At 54.6% G+C, this 21,506-nt stretch overlaps 2 protein-coding genes across 7 annotated transcripts in view; one reads left to right on the top strand and one right to left on the bottom strand.

Annotated features, from left to right (window-relative positions):
• The window catches only part of LOC147099636 (uncharacterized), a 41,854-nt gene extending 31,566 nt beyond the window's left edge, over positions 1-10,288 (bottom strand). Inside the window, exon 1 of the mRNA XM_085969213.1 lies at positions 10,245-10,288. Coding sequence (XP_085825339.1) covers positions 10,245-10,288 — 44 coding nt within the window. The remainder of the gene's footprint in view (positions 1-10,244) is intronic.
• The window catches only part of LOC147099635 (trinucleotide repeat-containing gene 6B protein-like), a 199,804-nt gene that overhangs the window by 4,368 nt on the left and 173,930 nt on the right, over positions 1-21,506 (top strand). Inside the window, exon 2 of one of the 6 annotated variants that reach the window (XM_085969897.1) lies at positions 4,092-4,253. The exons of the other annotated variants lie outside the window; for them this stretch is intronic. The gene's annotated coding sequence lies outside the window, so the exon portion shown is untranslated. The remainder of the gene's footprint in view (positions 1-4,091; positions 4,254-21,506) is intronic. 6 annotated transcript variants of the gene reach the window in all.

The following is a 21,506-nucleotide window of genomic DNA, read 5'->3' as shown; positions in this document are numbered from 1 at the left end:
CCCGTTGACCCCCGCCCCCCCTCCTCCCCGTTGACCCCCGCCCCCCCTCCTCCCCGTTGACCCCCGCCCCCCCCTCCTCCCCGTTGACCCCCGCCCCCCCCTCCTCCCCGTTGACCCCCGCCCCCCCTCCTCCCCGTTGACCCCCGCCCCCCCTCCCTCCCCGTTGACCCCCGCCCCCCCCTCCTCCCCGTTGACCCCCGCCCCCCCCTCCTCCCCGTTGACCCCCGCCCCCCCTCCTCCCCGTTGACCCCCGCCCCCCCCTCCTCCCCGTTGACCCCCGCCCCCCCCCTCCTCCCCGTTGACCCCCCCCCCCCGCCCCCCTCCTCCCCGTTGACCCCCGCCCCCCCTCCTCCCCGTTGGACCCCCGCCCCCCCTCCTCCCCCGTTGACCCCCGCCCCCCCTCCTCCCCGTTGACCCCCTCCTCCCCGTTGACCCCCTCCTCCCCGTTGACCCCCGCCCCCCCTCCCCGTTGACCCCCCGCCCCCCCCTCCTCCCCGTTGACCCCCGCCCCCCCTCCTCCCCGTTGACCCCCGCCCCCCTCCCCGGCCCCCCCCTCCTCCCCGTTGACCCCCGCCCCCCCTCCTCCCCGTTGACCCCCGCCCCCCCTCCTCCCCCGTTGACCCCCGCCCCCCCTCCTCCCCGTTGACCCCCGCCCCCCCTCCTCCCCCGTTGACCCCCGCCCCCCCTCCTCCCCGTTGACCCCCGCCCCCCCCTCCTCCCCGTTGACCCCCGCCCCCCCTCCTCCCCGTTGACCCCCCGCCCCCCCTCCTCCCCGTTGACCCCCGCCCCCCTCCTCCCCCGTTGACCCCCGCCCCCCCTCCTCCCCGTTGACCCCCGCCCCCCCTCCTCCCCGTTGACCCCCGCCCCCCCTCCTCCCCGTTGACCCCCGCCCCCCTCCTCCCCGTTGACCCCCCGCCCCCCCTCCTCCCGTTGACCCCCGCACCCCCTCCTCCCGTTGACCCCCGCCCCCCCTGCTCCCCGTTGACCCCCCCCTCCTCCCCGTTGACCCCCGCCCCCCTCCTCCCCGTTGACCCCCGCCCCCCCCCTCCTCCCCGTTGACCCCCCCCGCCCCCCCCTCCTCCCCGTTGACCCCCGCCCCCCTCCTCCCCGTTGACCCCCCGCCCCCCCGTCCTCCCCGTTGACCCCCGCCCCCCCTCCTCCCCGTTGACCCCCTCCTCCCCGTTGACCCCGCCCCCCCCCCCCCCTCCTCCCCGTTGACCCCCGCCCCCCCCGCCTCCCCGTTGACCCCCGCCCCCCCCCTCCTCCCCGTTGACCCCCGCCCCCCCTCCTCCCCGTTGACCCCCGCCCCCCCTCCTCCCCGTTGACCCCCCGCCCTCCCTCCTCCCCGTTGACCCCCGCCCCCCCCCTCCCCCGTTGACCCCCGCCCCCCCTCCCCCGTTGACCCCCGCCCCCCCTGCCCCGTTGACCCCCGTCCCCCCCCCCCCCTCCCCGTTGCCCCCGCCCCCCCTCCCCGTTGGCCCCCCGCCACCCCCTCCCCCCCTCCCCGTTGCCCCGCCCCCCTCCCCCCCCCTCCCCGTTGCCCCCCGCCCCCCCTCCCCGTTGCCCCCGCCCCCCCTCCCCGTTGCCCCCGCCCCCCTCCCCCCCTCCCCGTTGCCCCCGCCCCCCCTCCCCGTTGCCCCCGCCCCCCCTCCCCGTTGCCCCCTCCCCCCTCCCCGTTGCCCCCTCCCCCCTCCCCGTTGCCCCCTCCCCCCCTCCCCGTTGCCCCCTCCCCCCTCCCGTTGCCCCCTCCCCCCTCCCCGTTGCCCCCGCCCCCCCCTCCCCGTTGCCCCCCGCCCCCCCTCCCCGTTGCCCCCGCCCCCCCTCCCCGTTGCCCCCGCCCCGCCCCCCCTCCCCGTTGCCCCCCGCCCCCCTCCCCCGTTGCCCCCGCCCCCCTCCCCGTTGCCCCCGCCCCCCCTCCCCGTTGCCGCCCCCCCCTCCCCCCCTCCCCGTTGCCCCCGCCCCCCCTCCCCCCCTCCCCGTTGCCCCCGCCCCCCCTCCCCCCCTCCCCGTTGCCCCCCTCCCCGTTGCCCCCGCCCCCCCTCCCCGTTGCCCCCGCCCTCCCCCTCCCCGTTGCCCCGCCGCCCCCCCCCCGCCCCGTTGCCCCCGCCCCCCCCTCCCCCCTCCCCGTTGCCCCCGCCCCCCCTCCCCCCTCCCCGTTGCCCCCTCCCCGTTGCCCCCGCCCCCCCCTCCCCGTTGCCCCCGCCCCCCCTCCCCCCTCCCCGTTGCCCCCTCCCCCCCTCCCCGTTGCCCCCTCCCCCCTCCCCGTTGCCCCCGCCCCCTCCCCGTTGCCCCGCCCCCCCCTCCCCCCTCCCCGTTGCCCCCCGCCCCCCTCCCCCCCTCCCCGTGCCCCCGCCCCCCTCCCCCTCCCCGTTGCCCCCGCCCCCCTCCCCGTTGCCCCCCTCCCCCCTCCCCGTTTGCCCCCCGCCCCCCCCTCCCCCCTCCCCGTTGCCCCCGCCCCCCCCCTCCCCCCTCCCCGTTGCCCCCGCCCCCCCTCCCCGTTGCCCCCGCCCCCCCTCCCCGTTGCCCCCGCCCCCCTCCCCGTTGCCCCCGCCCCCCCTCCCCCTCCCCCGTTGCCCCCCGCCCCCCCCTCCCCGTTGCCCCCCGCCCCCCCCTCCCCGTTGCCCCCGCCCCCCCTCCCCGTTGCCCCCGCCCCCCCTCCCCGTTGCCCCCCGCCCCCCCTCCCCGTTGCCCCCGCCCCCCTCCCCGTTGCCCCCGCCCCCCCTCCCCGTTGCCCCCGCCCCCCCCTCCCCGTTGCCCCCCGCCCCCCCTCCCCGTTCCCCCCGCCCCCCCCTGCCCCCTCGCCCCCCTCCCCGTTGCCCCCCCTCCCCGTTGCCCCCGCCCCCCCTCCCGTTGCCCCTGCCCCCTCCACCCCGTTACCTCCGCCCCCCCATTACCCCCTCCTCCCATTACCCCCCTGCACCCACCCATTACCCTTAACCCCAGACACTTACCCCACCCCCTCTGGCTCGGGCCAGCTAATTCCCCCCACCCCCCGCCGGCCCTCCAATTACCCCCTCTCTCCTGGGAATGCCAATAACAGCCCCCGCCAAGGCCTTATGCCCACCAATTATCCCCCCCCCCCCGAGCTTCCCAGTTGCCAAAAACCCTCACCCCTGAGCCTGCCAATTGGCAACCCGCCCCGCTCGCCAGTTTGCAAATGCTGCCTCAGCCCGGCAATTGGCCAGTATGCAATTGGATATTGATAATTACTAACCATCCCCCCTCCCCTTTTAAACAAACATTTCCTTTGGGGATTTCTATTTCCCCCTCTCCTGGGCTCACCACTGGTCATACCCTGTCTGACCTGGGGCCATTAGCCCCTGCTCCTCGGCCGGGGATTGCAGTTATGGTCGAGGGTCTGGATTGCATTGTTTAGGCTGGTCTTGCACTCAATCCTTGTAATACAGGTAGACTATCCTTTATCCGAAAACCTCGGGACCAGCCGTGTTTTGGTTTTCGGAAAATTTCGGATTTCGGAAGGTATTTTATAAGACTGGGAAATTTGTCGGGGGTGGGTCGGCGGGGGGGTGGGGTCGTCGGGGGCGGGGGTCGGGGTCGGCGGGGGTTCGCGGGGGGGGTCGGTGGGAGTCGGGGTCGGCGGGGATCCGCGGGGGGTCGTCGGCGGGGGTCGGGGTCGTGCGCACGACTTACGCTGACCCTCTGCTCAGCGTAAGACGTGCGCCACTCTGGTCATGTCGTGCGCACGACTTACGCTGAACGAAAAAACCTTTGGTTTTTAGAGGGTTTCGGTTTTCGGAAGTTCGGATAAAAGGTAGTCTACCTGTAAAAGGCAAATTTGTGGTTGGGAATTTGTTCTGGGCCAAAAGTGGAACAGCTGCAAGTTCCGAGGCAAGTCCGGACTAACAAGGTTGCATCATTCTCAGGGTTCACCCCTGGGTTGGCCACTGACTTTTATCTAAAGTTGCTTAACTAAAAAAGCAAAGAAAAAGTTTTTTGAGTTTACTTCAGAAGTCAGAAAGTAAAAGCTGAAAATGCTCCTAAGGCTCAGCAGACAAGCTCTGTAGTTGCAGCATTTTCTGTTTTGATTTCAGCTTTGCGGTATTTTAAATACTTCCTCTTATCTGATCCAGTAAAAAGCATAGGAAACAGGAACACGTTCGATGTGGAAACTGGGACAAATTCAAAGCAGAAATATTTCCCCTTGTATCCATGGAGGCAAAGCCTTGCTTTTTGGCTAAATGTGACGGAAAGAAGGAAAATGTATTAACTCCATATTTGATTTTCAAAAATAAGTGAGTTTCTGCTTCAGTTGAATTACGCCTTCCTGGATTTTTATTTAAAGGTTTTTGTGTACCAAATATGTAAGACAAAATGATTTGACCCAACTCGACAAATCTGAATTTGTACATTTACTGGCTGCAGTTTGCTGTCCGAGGATCACAATTTAGTATTTAAAAAGTCCTGGAGGTGTTGAAACTACTGGCTTCTGAACAGGGTCACTTGGAGCTTGGGGATAAAGAGAGTGTGTAAGTGTAGGAATAGAGGGAGGGAGAGAGTGAGTGCAGAATAAGGGGAGTGGGCTGCATTAGCCGACAAGTGTTGCGAAGGGGAAAGGGGCACCCATACAGCGAGCCTCTGGCTCATGGGCAATGCGCGCACAGCATTTTTTTCGCCATAAGAAATGGCTTGCCCTACCTGTATGTTGCATCATTGTGCTTCCATACATCGAACATTTGTGTTTTCAACCTCGCTAGGGTTGTTTGGGAGGGAGACGGAGATAGAGAGATTGTAAGATGTACATCATGTGGGCTGCGTACTGCATAGCAAGGATAAACTGGAGAGTGAATCCCCTGTGTTGCACTTCACAAAAGTAGCCGTGATTGTGCATCTGTTCAGTTAGCACAGTGGTTCGTAAACTTTTTTGGACCCCTTTCCAAATGGATTAGTAATCACGGACCCCCCCGTCTAAATTATAATACTCATAATATGGAAGTGCTGCATGGAAACTGTTTTAATAATGCTTTTAAGAAAACAGGTATTTACTTACAGCAATCAGTGAGATAGATGGGTGTGCCTGCTTCTCGCACCAATGCTGGGCACTCACTCCGCAGCAACAGATGGTCACTATTAGCCACTTAGTGCTGGACAGTTTTTAAAGCCGTCAGCAGGCTGGCCGAGGTGAGTGAGGGCACGCGCACGTGCTGGGATGCTGCTGGAAGCACGGCTCACCGCCACACTGTCCCACCGGCACGTTCTGTAACAGCTGCACTGTGGGGATTGTACGTGTTTGTGTGAACACGTGTTTGAAGGGCCCCCGCAGGCGATCTGATCACGTGTCGGGAGGATGGCGCAGGGTCCCGGCGCCAGGGAGAGGAATCGGCACGACTGGCAGGGAGTGCTCATTGCAAAGTGAGTGAGAGCTGTGTGCCCCTGTGAGGAGGTGGGCATTGAGAATAATTCGCAAGAACTGAATCAGAGTCGGTTTTATAAAGAGGAACCGGCTTGAAGTTACTACCTTAGACTGCGGACTCCCTGGAAAGTCTCCATGGACCCCAGTTTGAGAAACACTGACTTAGCATGCTTTGTGTGTCAAACCAAGGGCTAGTGTTAATACGGTTTAAAAAAAATGAAACCCATAAAAAAAAAACTCAACTTTTGATTGCATTTTTCTTAGAGTGTTGAGAACTAGCTGTGGCTCAGTGGGCAGTACTCGCTCCTCTGAGTCAGAAGGTTGTAGGTTTGAGCCCCACTCCAGAGACTTGAGCACAAAAATCTAGGCTGACACTCCCAGGGGCAGTACTGAGGGAGCGCCGCACTGTCGGAGGGGCAGTACTGAGGGAGCGCCGCACTGTCGGAGGGGCAGTACTGAGGGAGCGCCGCACTGTCGGAGGGGCAGTACTGAGGGAGCGCCGCACTGTCGGAGGGGCAGTACTGAGGGAGCGCCGCACTGTCGGAGGGGCAGTACTGAGGGAGCGCCGCACTGTCGGAGGGGCAGTACTGAGGGAGCGCCGCACTGTCGGAGGGGCAGTACTGAGGGAGCGCCGCACTGTCGGAGGGGCAGTACTGAGGGAGCGCCGCACTGTCGGAGGGGCAGTACTGAGGGAGCGCCGCACTGTCGGAGGGGCAGTACTGAGGGAGCGCCGCACTGTCGGAGCGGCAGTACTGAGGGAGCGCCGCACTGTCGGAGCGGCAGTACTGAGGGAACGCCGCACTGTCGGGAGGGGAAGTGCTGAGGGAGCGCCGCACTGTCGGAGGGGCAGTACTGAGGGAGCGCCGCACTGTCGGAGGGGCAGTACTGAGGGAGCGCCGCACTGTCGGAGGGGCAGTACTGAGGGAGCGTCGCACTGTCGGAGGGGCAGTACTGAGGGAGCGCCGCACTGTCGGAGGGGCAGTACTGAGGGAGCGTCGCGCTGTCGGAGGGACAGTACTGAGGGAGCGTCGCGCTGTCTGGAGGGGCAGTACTGAGGGAGCGTCGCACTGCCGGAGGGGTAGTACTGAGGGGGTGCCGCACTGTCGGAGGGGCAGTACTGAGGGAGCGCCGCACTGTGGGAGGGGCAGTACTGAGGGAGCGCCGCACTGTCGGAGGTGCAGTACTGAGGGAGCGCTGCCCCGTCGGAGGGGCAGTACTGAGCGAGCGCCGCACTGTCGGAGGGGCAGTACTGAGGGCGTGCTGCTCTGTCGGAGGGGCAGTACTGAGGGAGTGCTGCACTGTCGGAGGGGCAGTACTGAGCGAGCTCTGCACTGTCGGAGGGGCAGTACTGAGCGAGCTCTGCACTGTCGGAGGGGCAGTACTGAGGGAGTGCTGCACTGTCGGAGGGGCAGTACTGAGAGAGCTCTGCACTGTCGGAGGGGCAGTACTGAGGGAGTGCTGCACTGTCAGAGGTGCCATCTTTTGGATGAGCCCTCTCGGGTGGATGTAGAAGATCCCATAGAACTAGAGCAGGGGAGTACTGGCACCCAACACCACACAAACAGATTACTGGTCATTTAACTCGATGCTGTTTGTGGGAGCTTGCTGTGCTCGTTGGCTGCCGTGTTTCTCTACATAACAACAGTGACTACACTTCAAAAAATACTTCAATGGCAGTGAAGCGCTTTGGGGCGTTCTGAGGTGGTGAAAGCAGGTACACGCCTGAGCAAGTTCTTTCCAAGTCCGTTGATGGTACTCACAGACAATGTTCCCTCTAAGCTGCGTGGCCGTGCAGTAATGTGAAAGGTCCCACGCAGGACGCTCACCGGATTCTTCATTGTAAATACCGGGCATGCACGGAAACTTAAAGGGACGGCGCACTGAAAGAGACAGGCTACGCAGAACAAAGCACCGCTTTCAGGAAACATTGCTCACAAGCTGACCCACGTTCCAACGATTAGCTGAAATCCACTTGTTGCCCGAGTCTCCCCATGTGCAGTGGGAATGGCAGCTACCTCTTGTGGCCTGGTAAATGCACTGAGCTGGTTCAATGTTTCAGCATGTTTACATTGTGGCCCAAAATAGGAGATATGTGTTCAGCACGCTGATGTATGGGGCTCTGTGCCAAGACCAATGATTGCTGTTTGGAAGCTTTTTTTAAAAAAAAAGTTATATTTTTAAAACAAAATTTGCTGCTAGTATCATTAATAAATGGAAAATATAATTTCTTGTGCAGAACTGATTTCCTGGTCCCAGAGAGACTGAGTGACATAGGGAGGGGGATTTTGATTCTGCATTCTCAAGTCATGGATTCCACAGTTACAAAGTTAAAGGGCTTTCATTCTGGAATGTCCAGATTCAACACCTCCAGAAGTGCATTGGTCATTTCAACTTTGGATATTAATTCTGCTACCTCACATTATTAGGGTTCAGTAACTGGTCCCAGTTGGTTCTCTACACTGTTGGTGTTTTAAACTTTTTCTCCTAAATCTGCAGAAAGTTATTCTGAGTTAAGGGACAAAGATATGTGTGTGCATGAGGGATGGTGACACTTCTGATGGAAGCTACTGTTTCATTGGTTAATAACGGCTTGCAGTTACACATTGCTACATCTGTAACGTCGGAAACGACCCAAGGTGTTTCACAGAAACGTAGTCAGACAAAGATTGACGCAGAGCCAAGGAGGGGGATATTAAGAGGTGGGTTTTACGGAGGGTCTTAGAGGAGGAGAGAGAAGTAGAGATGCGGCAAGGTTTAGAGAGGGAATTAGTCGGACTAAATAATTGTGGCAGGGAGTTGGATTTTGAGGAAAAAGTGATGCTGTGCGGCAAATAAGATTTAGTTACCTCAAAAGAACTTGCAATTTCTTATATATCTATATACGTGTGTGTAAAAAACAAAGTACATCCTGCTTTATACATCGTCAGCTGGTTACCTTTCATGATGTAGCAGCTCGGGAGACATCATCCAGTGACTGTATATTTAACGAACTTGTCGCAAGATTAGTTTAGCTTTCTAGCTCTTGCTCATCGGTACTTTAAATAATTAGTTTTAATTGTGTGGTTACGCGACCTTACAACAACAGTGACTAACACGACTCTCAAAGTTTAGCTCGGTTTGGTCATTTTTACATGCTTATGAGTCTTAACTCCACATCTAATTTTTAAAATTAAGCTTTTATCCAAGTTTCGATCAGAGCAATTTTGACAACTGGGCTGAATGGGAGCATAGACCTCCTTACAGCTGAATAAATTACGCACTAAAGAGAGAATTTGTGAAACAATCTGTGTTTATTGGTCTGAATCCTGTCAAGTGCTCTTGTCTCGAGCTATACTTTTTAAATTTTTCATTAAAAAAAAAAAAAAATTGGATACACCTGAGTTAAAGAAAATTCGATTGGTTCGAGATTAACTTTTTAAAAGTTGTGTGAAAGCCCACATTGTGTACATAGAATGCGATTGCGAGGAGGATCAGATGAATCGCACAGTATGGTTTTGATTTGTAGCCACGATTAGAAACAGAAAGCGAAAGAAACTGAGCAATAGGGTGTGGCAAGAGGAAAAACCCAACCTAAAAAGCAAGGCTTTGAAAATCGTAGAAAGAAAATGGGAACTGGCCACAATTAGGATTTAATTTCCTTGATCAGTATCTGGACTTGTAGCTTTCCGTTTTAAGGTGGTCCCGGGGCCAGTAATCCAGAAAAAATAGTTGTCTATGTGTTGCTTGAACCTTTAGGATACAGTGATGTTGGGAACCAGTTTTAGCCAAGGCTTGTCCCAGTGTGGGTTTGAAATGGTGATCTGCCCTCAGTTGGGATTTAATACATCTTTTTTTTAACATAATTTTATGTTGTCTCTGTGTAGGCTTATGTAATCTATTAGTATCCCTGCAAAACTTTCTCCCACCTTCCCTCAACCATCTAGCTGTATGTCCCCACGCGTACCTCCGCTCCGCAGATGCTGCGCATTTCCGCTCCATCTTTGGCAGCCATTCTTACACCCACTATGCCTCCATCCTCTCGAACCTCCCAAAATCCACCCTGCTCTCTCCACCAGCTCCTTCCTTGCTTTCAAAAGTTCCATGCAACCCTTCTCTCGTGCCTTTGCTTCATCTTCCTATTCCCTGCATTCTCTCCCCTCTAACCCTTGTACAGTGTCCATCTTCTTTGTAAAATGCTCTGGAATGCTGTCCTCTATATAAGAACATAAGAAATAGGAGCAGGAGTCAGCCATTTGTCCCCTCGGGCCTGCTCTGCCATTCAATCAGATCATGGTTGATCTTCTACCTCGGCTCCACTTTCCTGCACTATCCCCAGATCCCTTGATTCCCATAATATCCAAAAATCTATCGATCTCAGTCTTGAATATACTCAACGACTGAGCCTCCACAGCCCTCTGAGTGAAGCAATTGACCCCCTGGTTCTAGACTCCCCAGACAGAGGAAACATCCTCCCTGCATCTACCCTGTCAAGAATTTTACATATTTCAATGAGATCACCTCTCATTCTTCTAAACTCTAGAGAATATAGGCCTAGTCTACTCAATCTCTCCTCATAGGACAATCCACCCATCCCAGGAACCAGTCTGGTGAACCTTTGTTGCACTCCCTCTATGGCAAGTATATCCTTCCTTAGGTAAGGAGACCAAAACTGTCCACAATACTCCAGGTGTGGTCTCACCAGGGCCCTATATAATTGCAGTAAGACGTCTTTACTCTTTTATTCTCCTCATACAAGAGGATTAGAGTATAAGAATTTTAAGAATGTACATGACTGGCAGAGGCCATTTCAGTTCAGTTAGTTGGCACCAGAGTTCAGCTGCAGAAAACACGATTCCGTACCTATATCCTTCGATTGTTTTTTGTCACCAAATACCTTTCCAATTCCCTCTTGAAATTGTTGATGTTCTCGGCCTCCATCCCCTCCCTGGGCAGTTCCTTCGACCTATTCACCATCCTCTGTGTGAATCTGTTCTGTCCATTCACAACCCCTGTCCTGAGCTTCAGCCATGCCCTCTTGAGGCCTTTTAAAGATCTTGAATCTATCTCAATAAGATCCCCTCTCAGTCTGTAGACTAAACAAAACTGTTGAATCAATACAGTACAACGAAAATGCAATTAAGCCTGTATGATTTAATATTGCACCAGTACAATTTTTGTGTATTAATCTTCAGGTGACAGATAAAAAGTGACTAACCATATAACTGCAGAGGCAGGTCCCAATTAAAGGGTGTGAGACCGTTGGGAAGCTCCTCTTGCACCATTAGGGTGACACCACATGGGATATAACTCCCATGCCAGTCAATTCAGTTTAAAATTTGCTCGCGTTCCATTGGATGACGTGCACTTTACAAACTTATTAAGGAAACATTTATTTTTGATGCTTTCAGAAGGCATGCGTTCCCACTCACAAGCTCAAAACATCTAAAATTTGTCGGCCAAAGTGGGAATTCCGTGTCTGTGTGTAATCCCAGTCGGGAACCATAAATCAATTCTGTAGCGACCGGCCTCCGACTTCATGTTGCAGCTTCACGTGCTTTCTTCAGAGTCCACCTTTTGGAAGGACAGTCTCTATAACTAGCGCTGGTGTTTCCTACAGTTGAACTGGACGATATGATCATTGTGTACGCATGCCTTTTATGCTTTCTTGAAAGGCTGGTGGCAACACTGCTAACCAAGTGGCAAGATTATAGTCCGAGTATGTCGATGTTTCAATTATTACCCTCAAACTCTCCCGAGTACCGTTTTCTAAAAAAAACCTTTTCCAACATCTGATGTAGTTAGGTTAAGATGTGATTGCACTAGAGAGGATACAGAGGAGATTTACGAGGATGTTGCCTCGGCTGGGGAATTTTAGCTATGAGGAAAGATTGGAGAGGCTGGGGTTGTTTTCTTTAGAAAAGAGGAGGCTGAGGGGAGACTTGATTGAGGTGTATAGAATGATGAGGGGCCTAGATAGAGTGGATAGGAAGGACCTATTTCCCCTAGCAGAGAGGTCAATAACCAGGGGGCACAGATTTAAAGTAATTGGGAGAAGGATTAGAGGGGAGTTGAGGAGAACTTTTTTCACCCAGAGGGCGGTGGGGGTCTGGAACTCACTGCCTGAAAGGGTGGTAGAGGCAGGAACCCTCATCACATTTAAAAAGTACTTGGATGTGCACTTGAAGTGCGGTAACCTACAGGGCTACGGACCAAGAGCTGGCAAGTGGGATTAGGCTGGAGAGCGGGATTGGGCTGGAGAGCTCTTTTTCGGCCGGTTCAGACCCGATGGGCCGAATGGCCTCCTTCTGTGCTGTAAATTTCTCTGATTCTATGAATCAGTAAGTGCAGAACATTGACTCCAAATCGTTTTCTTTAATGTGAAACAGCCAAAACATTTTCACATTTACTTGGTGCTAATATTCTAACGGAACCCTTAAATTATGACAAAATTGTATATTAATGAACCATCCAGCTGTGTAATCTGTAAGTAACCTGAACAATTGAAATTCTGTGGGTACCAGAAACTTAAACTAAAGGTGGTGTTTCCTTGTTCCTGTCAGCCGCCCCCCCCCCTCCACACGGTCAGCGATTTGTGTCCGGCCCTGTTGCAACATTGTAAAACTTCTGGTACACCAAGAACTTTGCTTTCTGTAATGTATATACCTTTAAGGGGGGGAACTACTTTTTACAGCTCATGTATACTGTAGTACTGGCAGTGACCACACCTGTATATGGCACTGAGTAGTAATCTGTACAGTCAGTTGCAGTGTGAGCCACGTTGAGTAAACACCTGTTGTACCGTTTCTGCTGCAGTCTGTATCTTATACACGGACGTAACGCTTTCAAAATTTTACTTGTGACCTCTGTGCACTTCTGTGTCAAGTTGCTGTTGGCACTGTCATTATTTCTTAGATGCATTTTTGAATTTAGGTATGTTTTAATTTATTCCGTAGGTCACAGAATTGTTGCTAGGCGTGCACTATAAATAAAATATACTAAAGCTGTTCCACTTTTAACGTGCCATAGCCTTAACTCGCCATCTCAGATTGGCATAACCCCCCCCCAGTAAAGAGGGAACTTGCATTTATATAGCACCTTTCACGACCTCAGGACGTCCCAAAGCGCTTCACAGCCAATGAAGTACTTTTTAAAGTGTGGTCGCTGTTGTAATGTAGGAAACGCGGCAGCCAATTTGCGCACAGCAAGCTCCCATAAACAGCAGTGTGATAATGACCAAATCATCTGTTTGTGATGTCGGTTGAGGCAGCTAAATGTTGGGCAGGACACCGGGGAGAACTCCCCTGCTCTTCGAAATAGTGCCCTGGTGTGGTAAACCACTGTTAACTCTGTACAGGTACGGGCATGGCGCCACCCCTAAGCCTGGGTATAAAGGTGACTCGCCACCCTTCCCCCGGGAGCTCTTAGGATGGATCCACTAGCAGAGGCATGCTCCAGTTCTTAGTCAATAAAAGCCTACTTCGTATAAGTTCAACTCGTAGTCTTTGGTGTTGTTGATAGTGCATCAATTTTATTGACTAAATTTTCGACATGAAGCAAATCTTGAAGCCGGAACGTTTAGACCTGGATCCTCAAGCAGCAGATGCAGCCAATAACTTTGAACACTGGCTGAGCTGTTTCGAAGCCTTCCTGGAGGCCTCCAGCACTACCGTCACTACAGATGACGCGAAACGGCTTGTCTTGAACTCACGGGTGAGCCACCGAGTCTACTCGATCATCCGAGACGCCACAACTTACGCGGCCGCCATCGCGGCGCTAAAGGAACAATACGTGAGGCCTGTTAACGAGGTCTACGCCAGACACCTCCTGGCTACCCGAAAACAGCGCCCCGGGGAATCGGGCGCCGAATATTTACTGGCACTGAGAGTCCTCGGCCGGGCCTGTAATTGCAAAGCGGTGACGGCCAAGGAATGCACGGAAGACCTGATCCGAGACGCCTACGTCGCCGGCATCAGGTCCAACTATACTCGGCAGAGGCTGCTGGAACAGAGGGGGCTCGACCTGCAGAAGACGGTGGCCCTCGCTAACTCGTTAGACGTGGCCCTCCAGAACATGGGCGCCTACCCCCCTGACCGGATGGCCACGTGGATGTCACTGGAGCAGCCATCTTGGGACCCGGTAAGGCCACAAGCCGCCAGCAGCCCAACTACAGCTGCAATGACCAGAGGCCAGAAATGCTACTTCTGCGGCCAGGCCAAGCACCCCAGACAGCAATGCCCAGCAAAGGACGCGACCTGCTCCAAATGCAGCAAGAAAGGCCACTATGCGAGAGTGTGCAGGGCGAAATCGACCCCCAATTCCAGCAGCGCCGCGTGTGAACCGTGCAGGCTGCCATTTTGGACCCCACCAACCACGTGTGAGCTGTGCGGGCCGCCATTTTGGGCACCACCAGCCGCGGGGGAGCCGCCATCTTGGACACCATTTCGAGACCAGGCCCCCGGCGCGGGCGAATACTACAGCGACCCACCGACCTCGACGATGGCCTCCATCACCCTGGACTAATCTAGGCCCCATCAACTAGCCAGGTCCATGATGAACGTAAAGGTAAATGGCCATGCCACAAATTGCCTTTTCGACTGCGGAAGCGCGGAGAGCTCCATCCACCCCGACACGGTGCGACGCTACTCCCTATCGGTTATGCCCACACGCCACCAGGTCTTTATGGCCTCAAAGTCCCATACGGCGGATGTCGGCGGCTACTGTGTAGCGACTCTGACAGTGAACGGCGTGGAGTACAGAGATTTTAAATTCCTCGTCCTGCCACAGCTCTGCGCTCCCGTACTGCTAGGATTAGACTTCCAGTGCCATCTGGAGAGCGTCACGATGGCATACGGCGGGCCCCTGCCCCCACTTACAGTCTGCAGCCGGCAGAATTTAAACACGGCGCCGCGCAAAGTATGCAGCCTGTCCACCCTGAAGGTCAAACCCCCCCCCCCCGTTGTTCGCTAACCTCGCCAAAGACTGCAAGCCAATTGCTACTAAAAGCAGGCGGTACAGTGCCGGGCATAGGAACTTTATTAAATCAGAAGTAGAAAGACTCCTGAGGGAAGGGATTATCGAGGGCAGCACCAGCCCATGGTGAGCCCAAGTGGTGGTAGTGAAGACCGGCGAAAAACAGCACCTGGTTATTGATTACAGCCAGACGATCAATCGATACATGCAATTAGACGCATACCCACTTCCCCGCATATCTGACATGGTCAACCAGATAGCACAATACCGGGTATTCTCGACGATTGATCTGAAGTCGGCATACCACCAGCTCCCCATCAGGCCTGAGGACCGCCAGTACACGGCCTTCGAGGCCGACGGTCGCCTCTACCACTTCCTCCGAGTCCCCTTCGGCGTCACCAACGGGGTCTCGGTCTTCCAAAGGGAGATGGACCGGATGGTTGACCAGAACACGCTGCAGGCCACCTTCCCCTATCTAGACAACGTCACCATCTGCGGCCATGACTGGCATGACCACGACGCCAACCTAGAAAAATTCCTCCGTACGGCCCAACGGCTGAATCTGACATACAACAGAGAAAAATGTATGTTCCGCACCACGCGCCTCGCTATTCTTGGCTGCGTGGTGGAAAACGGAGTCATCGGCCCCGACCCCGACCGAATGCGCCCCCTCCTGGAACTACCCCTCCCCCACTGCCTAAAAGCCCTGAAGAGATGCCTAGGGTTCTTCTCTTACTACGCCCAGTGGGTGCCCAACTATGCGGACAAAGCCCGGCCCCTCATCAAGTCAACCTCCTTCCCCCTGACGGCAGAGGCCCGTGCGGCCTTCACCCTCATAAAAGAGGACATTGCGAAGGCCGCAATGCACGCAGTGGATGAGTCCATCCCTTTCCAAGTGGAGAGCGATGCATCCGACTTCGCCCTAGCCGCAACCCTTAACCAGGCGGGGAGACCCGTGGCCTTCTTTTCACGGACCCTCCAGGGCCCCGAAATTCGTCACTCCTCAGTCGAGAAGGAGGCCCAGGCGATAGTGGAGGCTGTACGGCACTGGAGGCATTACCTGGCCGGTAAACGTTTCACCCTGCTCACTGACCAACGGTCAGTAGCATTTATGTTTAACAACAGACAAAGGGGGAAAGTCAAAAATGATAAGATATTGCGGTGGAGGATCGAGTTATCCACCTACAACTACGATATCTTATACCGGCCCGGGAAACTTAATGAGCCCCCAGACGCCCTATCCCGTGGGACATGTGCCAACGCACAAGTCGATAGGCTACGGACCCTCCACAATGATCTCTGCCACCCGGGGGTCACCAGGTTCTTCCATTTTATTAAAGCTTGCAACCTGCCTTACTCCATCGAGGAGGTCAGGACCATGACCAGGAACTGCCAGGTCTGCGCCGAATGCAAACCGCATTTTTATAGGCCAGACAGGGCACACCTGATTAAAGCCACCCGCCCCTTCGAACGTCTCAGCGTCGATTTCAAGGGGCCCCTTCCCTCCTCTGTCCGCAACACGTACTTCCTCAATATTATTGACGAGTACTCCCGTTTCCCCTTCGCCATCCCCTGCCCGGACATGACCAGCGCCACAGTCATCAGGTGCCTCAACGACCTGTTCGCCATATTTGGCTTCCCCAATTACATCCACAGCGACAGGGGCTCGTCGTTCATGAGCGACGAGCTGCGCCAGTACCTGCTCGAGAAGGGCATAGCCACGAGCAGGACTACCAACTACAACCCCCGGGGTAACGGACAGGTAGAGAGGGAGAACGCAACGGTGTGGAAGACCGCCATGCTCGCCCTAAAATCCAAGGGCCTCCCAATCTCCCGCTGGCAAGATGTCCTCCCCGATGCGCTCCACTCCATACGATCACTGCTCTGTACTGCCACAAACGCCACCCCTCACGAGAAGATGTTCGTCTTCCCCAGGAAATCCACCTCGGGGACATCACTACCGCCATAGCTGATGCCTCCGGGACCCGTCCTGCTCAGGAAACACGTGAGGAGCCATAAGACGGACCCCCTGGTCGAAAAGGTTCACCTCCTCCACGCCAACCCACAGTACGCCTACGTGGCGTATCCTGACGGGCGGGAGGACACAGTCTCAATTCGAGACCTCGCACCCTCAGGTACCACCCGAAACACCATCGATCACCATCCACTACCTCCACCCACCACCACTACCCACGACGCACCACCGGGGTGTCTACCACGAACTGACGACATGCCGGTGCCATCCCTACCCCGAGAGGACGACACGCCAGTGCTCCGTCCCACGCGAGAAGCGGCCGCGGGCAAAGAACTGCCGCAACTGGCACCACGAAGATCATTACGGCAGACAAGACCCCCGGAGAGACTTTCGTATACGAACTTTTGAAACACTTCACCCCGCCGGACTCTTTTTAAACGAGGGGTGAATGTGGTAAACCACTGTTAACTCTGTACAGGTCCGGGCATGTCTCCACCCCTGGCTCCACCCCTAAGCCCGGGTATAAAGGTGACTCACCACCCTTCCCCCGGGAGCTCTTAGGATGGATCCACTAGCAGAGGCATGCTCCAGTTCTTAGTCAATAAAAGCCTACTTCGTATAAGTTCAACTCGTAGTCTTTGGTGTTGTTGATAGTGCATCACCTGGGATCTTTCACATCCACCTGAGGGGGCAGACGGGGCCTCGGTTTAACATCTCATCTGCAAGACGGCACCTCCGACAGTGCAGTGCACTGGGAGTGTCAGCCTAGATTATGAGCTCAAGTCTCTGGAGTGGGACTTGAACCCACGACCCTCCATGGGCAATTTATGGAAATTTCTTCTCTTTGATCCGAGTCACAACACAGAGATCTATTGTGAACTCCAAGGTGTGCATATATCTAGGTTCCTGCCATGGCAAATGTATAAATCTATTTCTCACTCGTATAATTTTACGACTGCTTAGCTTAAAAAATGTGCTGCTGTCTCTGGGTGAATGTGGGTCGTGCTCATTTAGTGTGCTGACTGTTTTATGCTAGGGCCAGGTGTTTTAGGCTAGGGCCAGGATTTCTTTTGAAGTATCTACTGCTCCGCTCACTTTATGTTGAAGACCACAGTCTCGATCAATGATTGGCTCGAGGGCCGCTCAAGAATTCTGTGCTGCACTGCACTTTGTTGCTATGGGATGTGGGGCTGTGTTGGTGAACTCCAGATTTCAATCATGCCACTGCGCACATTTATCAAGCTGAGGTCGGCATTTCTGCAAAGAAAGAAATGGCGGGGGGGGGGGGAAATACGTACAGCAAACAGTTCTGTTTAATTTTATTTTAATGGGGTCCTTTCACCTCTCTGTGGATCCTTGGCTAATGCTGCCTTCATATAGCATTCTGTTGCGGTACAATGCGAGCAGGAGAAGGAACAGCACTGAATCCAGCTTGGGTAACATTTCTCAGCTGACAATGGAGGCTCGGGAGCATTGGCCCAGCAAGTCCACAGCAGTATTAGATGACGGGGAAATGAGGCAGCAAATGGTGTCCAACTTGCATTAGGAGTACCACTGGCCAGGTATTTGTTTTTATTTCATTTCAGTAGGAGGTTATGGGAAGTGGTTTTAGACATCAGCAACAACTTGCATTTATATAGCGCCTTGAACATAGTAAAACGTCCCAAGACGCTTCACAGGAGCGTTATCAATCAAAATTTGACACCGAACCACATAAGAAATTAGGACAGATGACCAAAAGCTTGGTCAAAGAGGTAGGTTTTAAGGAGCGTCTTAAAGGAGGAGAGAGAGAGGCGGAGAGGTTTAGGGAGGGAATTCCAGAGCTCAGGGCCCAGGCAGCTGAAGGCACGGCCGCCAATGGTGGAGCGATTTATAATCAGGGATGCTCAAGAGGGCAGAATTAGAGGAGCGCAGGTATCGGTGGGGGGGGAGGGGGGGTTGTGGGGCTGGAGGAGATTACACAGATAGGGAGGGGCGAGGCCATGGAGGGATTTGAAAACAAGGTTAAGAATTTTGAAATCGAGGCGTTGCTTAACCAGGAGCCAATGTAGGTCAGCGAGCACAGGGGGTGATGGGCGAACGAGACTTGGTGCGAGTTAGGACACGGGCAGCAGAATTCTGGATGACCTCAAGTTTACGTAGGGTAGAACGCAGGAGGCCAGCCAGGAGTGCGTTGGAATAGTCAAGTCTAGAGGTAACCAAGGCATGGATGAGGGTTTCGGCAGCGGATGAGCTGAGGCGGAGACGGGCAATGTTACGGAATTAAAACCGAGATAATCCCTGTTCCATAGAAGGTTACGATGTTGTAACTCCAGCCATCGCAAAAGAAGTAATCATGTTAGTTTGCTAGTTTTTACTTCATAATGGTGCAGTTAACAATATACAAGCAGTTCTCGTGTTTGAAAATATGAAAGGGCCAGCAGTGGGGAGGCATCTTTCCATGGATCTTGCAAATTCCCACTTTATTGTTCCACTTTGCTGGCTAGCATACAGCATTGTGTGAAAAAGTAAGTGGAGGGAAATAGGCGCGGGTCAATCGGTATAACCGCACTTCCCTTAAATCTACTCCGCAACATAAAAGCACCTTTTATCTCAACTTCTTCCCACCACTGGTACTTCACCTCACCTCGCCCTATACTTTCAGATGTTCTCTCCAGACACAGTTTAAAAGGTTTTTTTTGTACATTTCAAATCGACATAATGTGGGAAATTTTTGCACGCCCACTATTGCTCTTCTCTGAAATCCTTGTGAAAAGCATCAACTGAGAGCTCTTAAAAGCTTGTGTTGGGAGTGTTGCGTGCGTATCCACTCGAGTACATCCTGCTGCTTTGTGGCTGAGGAGCCAAGTGAAATGTTCCAATGTGTTGTGTTAACAGACGTTGGAGAGGGTTTTTTCAGGTAAACCTTTTTCCTGTTGAAAAGCAGATCTTGATGTGAATTTAAATTCACAAGGAGGTTAAGCAAGGTTGGTCTGCCTTCTATGGGAGAGAGAATTGAAGTAACCTAACTGAAGTTTTCAAAATTATAAAGCGAGGTCCAAAGATGTGCGGGTTAGGTTGATTGGCTATGATAAATTGAGCCTTAGTGTTAGGGGGATTAAATACGTGGGGTTACGGGGATCGGGTGGGATATGTGTCGGTGCAGGCTCGATGGGCCGAAATGGCCTCTATCTGCACTGTGGGGTTTCTGTGATTCTGAGGTGAGGCAGATGATTCAGGCTGATTGTACACTGGGGCTCAAGTTAAAAATGAGTTGTTAGGAGTAAGGAAAGTCCGACAGTTTTAAAAGCTGTGGAATGATCTGCGAGGGAAGACCATTGATGGCGAGAGTCTGACTGGATTCAGGAGGCAATTAGCAAAAAAGAAAGACTGGCATTTCTATAGCGCCTTTCACTACCTCTGCGTCCCAAAGCGCTTTACAGCCAATGAAGTAATTTTGAAGTGTAGTCACTGTTGTAATGTAGGAAACGCGGCAGCCAATTTGTGCACAGCAAGCTCCCACAAACAGCAATGTGATAATGACCAGATCATTTTTTTTTTAGTGATGTTGATTGAGGGATAAGCATTAGGCCCCAGGACACCAGGGAGAACTCCCCTGCTCTTCTTCGAATAGTGCCATGGGATCTTTCACGTCCTCCTGAGAGGGCAGACGAGGCCTCGGTTTAACGCCTCTTCCGAAAGACGGCACCTCGGACAGTGCAGCGCTCCCTCAGTACTGCCTCTCTGACAGTGCGGCGCTCCCTCAGTACTGCCTCTCCGACAGTGCAGCGCTCCCTCAGTACTGCCCCTCCGACAGTGCGGCGCTCCCTCAGTACTGCCTCTCCGACAGTGCGGCGCTCCCTCAGTACTGCCCCTCCGACAGTGCAGCGCTCCCCCAGTACTGCCCCTCCAACAGTGCAGCGCTCCCTCAGTACTGCCCCTCCGACAGTGCAGCGCTCCCTCAGCACTGCCCCTCCGACAGTGCGGCGCTCCCTCAGCACTGCCCCTCCGACAGTGCGGCGCTCCCTCAGCACTGCCCCTCCGACAGTGCGGCGCTCCCTCAGCACTGCCCCTCCGACAGTGCGGCACTCCCTCAGCACTGCCCCTCCGACAGTGCGGCACTCCCTCAGCACTGCCCCTCCGACAGTGCGGCACTCCCTCAGCACTGCCCCTCCGACAGTGCGGCACTCCCTCAGCACTGCCCCTCCGACAGTGCGGCGCTCCCTCAGCACTGCACTGGAGTGTCGGCCTGGATTTTTGTGCTCAAGCTTGTGGAATGGGACTTGAACCCACCACCTTGTGACTGAGATTAGGTGCATATCCGGTGCGAAGGTGGAATGATGGGGTTGAGATTTGTAAAAGGAACGGACCTCCTAAGCCTAAAGCTCTCCTCTCTTTTTGTGCATTCTTATCTTGCTTGCTGTGTCTTTTCCCTTTTTCTAGTTCAGCAAAATGTAACGCTGCTCTACAAGTTAAGTGTGTGGGCAGTAACTTAATTACTTAATGGTACCCCTTGTTGTGATTATAATACAAGATTTACTAGCAAAATGCACTGTTTTTCCCCTCTCTTGTGTGCAACGTTCCAGTTGATGGTTACGTTGGGATAATGAACTTCACAGCACACCGCCTCCGTATCCTAGCATCTGCTGCTTGTTTCGTCATTCAGGTCACCTGTCTGTCTCCCTCTTGATTCCTGTTGGGCTTTGTTAATGGAAAAGAACATTTGCTGATGACAGATAAAGAGATTGTCTCGAGTTCTCAGTCTGACCCCTGAGGTGTAATGTTTCATTCGGTGTCTGGTATGTTACTGTTGTCCCTTTCCTGTTGGAGTTTAATAGTGAATTTGGAGCCTTTTTTCCGTTAATTTTCTTCCCTCCTTTTGTGAAGACGCTGACTCCTAGGGTGCTGGTTTCATGGGTGCTGGCTAGTGTCCAGTGTCTCACCCAAGTGGCTGTTCTCGTTTGTGTGAAGAAGAATTCGCATTTCTACAGCACCTTACACGACCTCAGAACCTCCCAAAGTGCTTAACAGCCAATGAAGTACTTTTTGAAGTGTAGTCACTGTTGTAATGTAGGAAACGCGGCAGCCAATTTGCGCACAGCAAGCTCCCACAAACAGCAATGTGATAATGGCCAGATCATCTGTTTTAGTGATGGTGGTTGAGGGGTAAATATTAGCCCAGGACACCGGGGAGAACTCCCCTGCTCCTCTTCGATTAGTGCCATGGGATCT

The sequence above is a fragment of the Somniosus microcephalus genome, chromosome 28 (assembly GCF_052327205.1).
Source record: "Somniosus microcephalus isolate GS21.2 chromosome 28, FLI_Smic_1.0, whole genome shotgun sequence".
NCBI classification, from domain to species: Eukaryota; Metazoa; Chordata; class Chondrichthyes; order Squaliformes; family Somniosidae; genus Somniosus; species Somniosus microcephalus.
This window is presented reverse-complemented; position numbering and strand designations above follow the sequence as displayed.